At 34.6% G+C, this 5,761-nt stretch overlaps 1 protein-coding gene across 1 annotated transcript; it reads right to left on the minus strand.

The window, feature by feature from the left end:
• Positions 1–1,080: 1,080 nt before the first annotated feature.
• On the minus strand, positions 1,081–4,618 carry LOC143558692 (adenine phosphoribosyltransferase 1-like). Its single transcript, XM_077047476.1, has 6 exons — positions 4,386–4,618; positions 4,202–4,312; positions 2,676–2,768; positions 1,469–1,618; positions 1,328–1,386; positions 1,081–1,231 (listed from the first exon to the last, which is right to left on the minus strand). The coding sequence occupies exons 2-6, from the start codon at positions 4,305–4,307 to the stop codon at positions 1,178–1,180; spliced, it is 462 nt and encodes a 153-aa protein (XP_076903591.1). The 5' UTR covers positions 4,308–4,312; positions 4,386–4,618; the 3' UTR covers positions 1,081–1,177.
• Between the last annotated feature and the right edge of the window lie 1,143 nt (positions 4,619–5,761).

The raw sequence follows: 5,761 nt of genomic DNA on the forward strand, positions 1-5,761 counted from the left end.
ACCTTAGAAGACAGAAGAGATGAAGGGTCATGGCCTTCGGCACAGTACATATTCTCTCTGTGAGATGCATAAGTCGTGAGGGATTGTCGATTAACTAGGATGAAAGATATCGTGATGGGTGAGGACCTCACTGGAAAAGTGATGGTGATGGATCATCCTTTGCGGTGTCTCATGTTGGCGGAAGAAGGGGAAGTAGCCGCTGAGGGTTATAACCTCAGTAGAGTTCAAATCCTTTTTTAACATCCTCTCCCTTAGGACGCGTTAACTCTTAACATGCCCCACCTCGTTGCAATTACAGCACTTCACATTCTTCTAAGCTCTAGAAGAACTCCTTCTCAACTCCTATTATCCCTACACTTTATCGGCAAGTGTCCTCACCCAACAAAATATCATTCATCTCAATTAATCGGCAATCCCTTATGACTTATGCATCTCACTAAGAGAATATGTACTGAACCGGAGGCCACCCTTCATTTCTTCTGTCTTCTAAGGTTTTTTCTTAACATCTGATTTAGAGTTTCAATTTAAATTTCTGTTTTCTAAACTTAACGATTTAGATTTCAATTTTCCCACGCAATAACATTAATTTTTGGGGGTAGAAAGACAGAAGCTTCTTAGTGTAAAAAATGGTTGACTTTGAGTTGTATTTACAATGTATTTATTTGGTTAATTTTTTATTTTATTTTTATTTTTTAATCCATAATGGTCGATTTTATAGTGTTGCCAACCATCAAAACTTACTTTGTTTAAAAAACTCACGTTAGTACCCGGTTTGGACCTTACCCTACCCGGATCCAGTGGGCACTAAATCCTACCCCCCCCCCCCTCCACACCCCTACCTGGTTCCGGATGTACCCGATTGGGCTATACCTGGATCCGGGTCCAGCCCAAAAACAGGTTTGTGCACCTCTAATCCACATGTAGCCCGTTTCCTTCAATACACGTAGAAATCATGATCATAGGTTTCATAAAATAGATTAGAAGTATAACCCAGATATCACACAATTAATAACATATGTGCACCAAGTTTTAATAAACATTACACTCCCTTAAAAGTTTTATATAATCAGTTAAGTCTTTAATCGATCGCTCAAACAAAGCCTTCAACAAGTTTAAGTTATCAAATTGACCAATTAAAACCAAGAAACAATTATGACTTTCAAGGAACAATCGATAATTAAGTTGAGCTCACAAGCACAAATAGCGGCTTGTCACCTAGACGGTCCTGACCCTGTAAATAATGATCCAGTAGTATCCGATTAAAGTTGTAACATACAACATTAGATGAATTAACCAATGACCTAGAGAATAAAAAGAAAGGTTGTACCTTCAGATCACGTAATTCAACAACACAAGCACACTCGACTATATTCGCCCCGACTCGCTCTGCAATATAAAACAAGACAGAAAAAAAGAATCAAATATACATATTATCAGTATTGTGTATTTACTGATGATTCAAACTTACCAAGTAGCTTGATTGCAGCTGCCAAGGTTCCGCCAGTAGCAATTAAATCATCTATTATGAGTGCACGTTCACCAGCCTGTACGGCTCCAACATGCATCTCCATAATGTCGGTCCCGTACTCCAAGGAATATTCTTCTGATATAACATCTCCTGAGAGGACAATTAAGGCTCATGGCTTATTATAACACCTTACAAGACTTGCTATTAAATATAGTGCGAGAGAAAGAGAGGCGGTTATAGGTTACGTAACCACATTGTGTATGCAGGAGTAAAAAAAGTAAGTATCCAGAAACCTCAAGCCTATCTACAATTAGATAATAACTAGAGCAAAATTGATTTGTTTGCTTTTGCAATTTTAATTTGAAATATGATATGTTTGAACCTAAACCCATTTTAACCCGTGACCCATCCTGATTGCCCTCATCTGATCACTCTCGATATAAACGCATAACTTTTTTAAGAAGTGTGAGTAGGGCTGCTAAATGGGTTGTCTTTGCGGTTTGGCGGTTGAACCTGAACATGACATGGAACACTAAAAATGTCACACACGAAAAGTTTAAGATGAAAAAAAAAATTTATTTAACTTTTTTGTATATTAGTACTTGATACTTATCTTTAACTTTTCTTTAGCATTTACTTCTAATCTTTAAAATTATAGCATAAAAAATACCCAAATAGTTTAACTTAAAATAAAACACCATTTTAAAAGAATAAATAAAAGGGTTAAAAAGGTCAACCCGTGAACTCATTGGGTCGACACGAACACGACCCGCTTAGCTAAACATGTTTGACCCGAAACTAACACGTTAGACTAAACCCAGGTGCCCAAACCCAAGACTTTTGTGTTGAGTTCGAGTCTAAGCAAACGAGGAAGATGTTCCTACGCACCTGAGTACCGGTGAATAATATAAGATGCAATTAGCCAACTACAAGTGAGCAACGAAGAAAGAGGGATTTTGTAACATAGCATTAACAATAACCTTAGTCACCCAAATCACACAGCCTTTGAATTACAGCCAACCTTGTTGCCAGCCGATTCTGAGTAAACAGGGTTTAAGTTGCTAGATATATTTGTACAGTGCTAATACCAGATATTGGGTAATAACCGATAGAACTAATTTTAGCGATCACTTGTGCAATATTATGCAGACCAAAGGTACAGCAAGAAACAAAATCATTTGAAGTTAATAGGAAGTCAAAGGCGCACCAGGTAACTTGTTGGGTTTTCTCATAGGAACAAATTTTGCACCAATGGCTAATGCAATTGGAGGACCAAATATGAACCCTCTTGCTTCAATACCTGCATTAGGACCCAGAATTACGCGTTTATCAGTGATTTGCCATCAACAGATTTGAAAGTCAACTAGAAATATCAAACAATACATAACTTTTTTACATAGAGTTCATTGTGATGTTTCACAGTCCGTGTCTAGCCGCCATAAAAACTATACAGTGGGTCAAAACTTGTTATGAAACATCATAATGAACTCTATGTAAAAGAGAAGTAATCAATCATCCTGGTTATCCCAATTTCATGATGCGTGACTTTTCCCTTGTATACTTTATTCATCAAAACTTTAACAAGTAAAAACTAAAATTTCTAAAATATTTTAACTAATAATTAAATCACAGTGTAATACCAACTAAGAGAGAAACTATGTCCAAGAACTTATTTAGTTAGAGCATGCCAATAGCACTCTAGCTCCTCTTACACTTTGCCACTAAACACCAGAATAACCATTCCTTTAGAAACATCATGTCATACTAAATCATGCCTAAAGTACTCTGTTTCTACATCAAGGTTGTCCTGATTGATATATATATGTATATAGGGTAAGGTTAAAATGAAAACCCATTTGAGTTGTAAAAACCTGCGAAAACCCTATGTAACATCGTTTTTTTTTTTTTGTTACATGTAATATATGTTGTAACATTTAATACAAAACATCGAAACATTAAAAAAAATGTTTTACTATTTTTTAACATTTTTTTACTAATTTTTATATATGTTTTCAGGAGAAAGAAAAAGTTATATTTATATTTACATTTTTTATTCACTTTAATTATGGACTACAAGATTTAAACATTAATTAAAAACATGTGGTTGAGAATGGGTTTCTAGAGTTTTCACAACTCAAGTGGGTTTTCATTTTATACTTAGCCTATATATATATATATATATATATATAGTTATCCCCAAACGTCGTCCTGACTTACAAAAAAGTTAGTATCGTTCTGCCTGAAGGTCGTCCCGGCTTGCAAATAAGTCTATACATTAGCAATTAAGCTACCAAACAAATACATTAAAAACACAAAAAACCATATAATAGGTATTGAACAAATAGTATTTTTCACTTGTAAAAGTTTCATTTATTCCAAGTAAAGAATTGTGATGAACATAAAACAAATTCACTGAGTCAGACTTTTCGCAAACAGTAGAATCACTTGCAATCCAAATAAATTCATGTTTCAACAACATTATATCCATGGTTATAAAAATCACGCCTAGGCGTCGATTAATCGCTAGTCAATACCGTCGTAGCCGATTAATCACTAGTTGATCAAAATTTGTCAAAATTGAAAATATTATTATATATAAAATTCGGTATATTTAGAAGTTACATTCCTATTAACCGCTAAGCCATATCCCACCGCCAACTAGCGCCTAGTGATTTCTAAAACACTGATTATTATATCTCAACTAAATAACATCAGCACAAAACAAGAACTCACCAGCAACAACTGAGATGTTTTTCTCTTTGTATCTCTCAACGAACAGATCTATCGTGTGCTTAAACGCAACCGGATCAAGCAACATCGTCGTGATATCGTGAAACATGATCCCTACACATAAATGAGTTGTTTCAATATTCTCGTGGCATTGATCAATTGAGCATTTACATTTTAATGTGTGTACCGGGTTTCGGGAAGTCCGGGATAACGCGAATTGACGATGAAATACGAGAAACACGATCGTCATTAACCACAACATGTGCTCGATTAACATCGGAATAAGATGCCGCCGTGCAGTACAAGTGTTTCCATATCAAGGGTCTTGTAGAGGGTGAGATGGATGGGGGTTTAAGGCGAGTTAAGCTTCGGTTGATCGTGTCAACTGCTGTTATGAATCCAGTTCGTGCATACCTTCAAGTGTAAATAAATACATCTATAAATCAAGTCAACTCAACTCAAATTAAGTGAAAGCAGAGACGTCACTTACATCCTCGCTGAAAATTTAGTATGATCCGACAATACTTGTATAAATTAATGTTTTAGTTAAGGATGAGAAAATGGAAACAGGTACTTTATCAGTAGGTGCCAAATCGATTATCATCTGTTAGAGCCGTAACCGAACCGAACCGAACGAACCGAACCGAACCGAACGAACATGAAACGAACACGAACAATATATTGTTCATGTTCGTTTGTTAAGGAAATAATGTGTTAACGAACGGTTCATGAACACTTATTGAACGAGATTTTATGTTCGTGTTCGTTCATTAAGGAAATGAATGTGTGCACGAACGGTTCAAACACAAATAAAATCGGTAGAGCCTAGAGATTTAGACCGATGTATTCATCAATGTGAACAATGAAAATCTGTAAACGAATCAAACGAACACAAACAAGGAGTCAAGGACATTTTCGTGTTCATTCATTTAACTGTAAACGAACACGAACACCTAATCAAACAAATATTTATGTTCATGTTTATTTATTTAAAAAAATGAGCATTTGTGTTCGTTTATTTAAAGTCTAAACGAACATAACTGAACAAGATAAACGAACATAAATAAACATATATGAACAAATGTAAATGAACACAAACAAACATAAATGAAAACACTTAAGTGAACACAAATTAACAAATATAAAACCATAAGTGTAGGGCAAGCCCTGATGTACAAAGTAACATCGGGTGGGGTTGGGAGTTAGTTTGATGGTGTATGAATGACACTTTTTATTTTTGAAATATCGATACTGCACTGGATGCATCTAAGTGGTACCAAACTACTAATGTTAGGATTTCTTGATTTTAGTATTCAGTAAAAAGCGACATCGATACTAGTATTTCTTTTTGTTATTTCAGTATTTAGTATTGATTTCTTATGTGTAATGAGTTTTTGTTTTATTTATTTATTTATTTTTTAAAAATTTTTATAACTATCTCTGATTTAACTTTGTTAGTTGCATTGACTAAAGTAAGACACGTCCCCTTCTTTATTTATATCTATATATTTTAACTAATTACATCATTTTTTTTCTAATTTTTGTTTATGTTATAAAAACATT

The sequence above is a fragment of the Bidens hawaiensis genome, unplaced genomic scaffold, assembly GCF_021521415.1.
Source record: "Bidens hawaiensis isolate Kalapana, Puna unplaced genomic scaffold, B.hawaiensis_p1.1 tig00019588_1, whole genome shotgun sequence".
Lineage (NCBI taxonomy): Eukaryota > Viridiplantae > Streptophyta > Magnoliopsida > Asterales > Asteraceae > Bidens > Bidens hawaiensis.

Coding starts and splice junctions, on each gene's coding strand:
- LOC143558692 (XM_077047476.1), bottom strand. CDS start 4,307: ATGTTTCACGATATCACGACGATGTTGCTTGATCCGGTTGCGTTTAAG. Junction 1,619..2,675: donor AAAACCCAACAAGTTACCTG/GTGCGCCTTTGA, acceptor TTGTCCTCTCAG/GAGATGTTATATCAGAAGAA. Junction 1,387..1,468: donor AGCTGCAATCAAGCTACTTG/GTAAGTTTGAAT, acceptor TTTATATTGCAG/AGCGAGTCGGGGCGAATATA.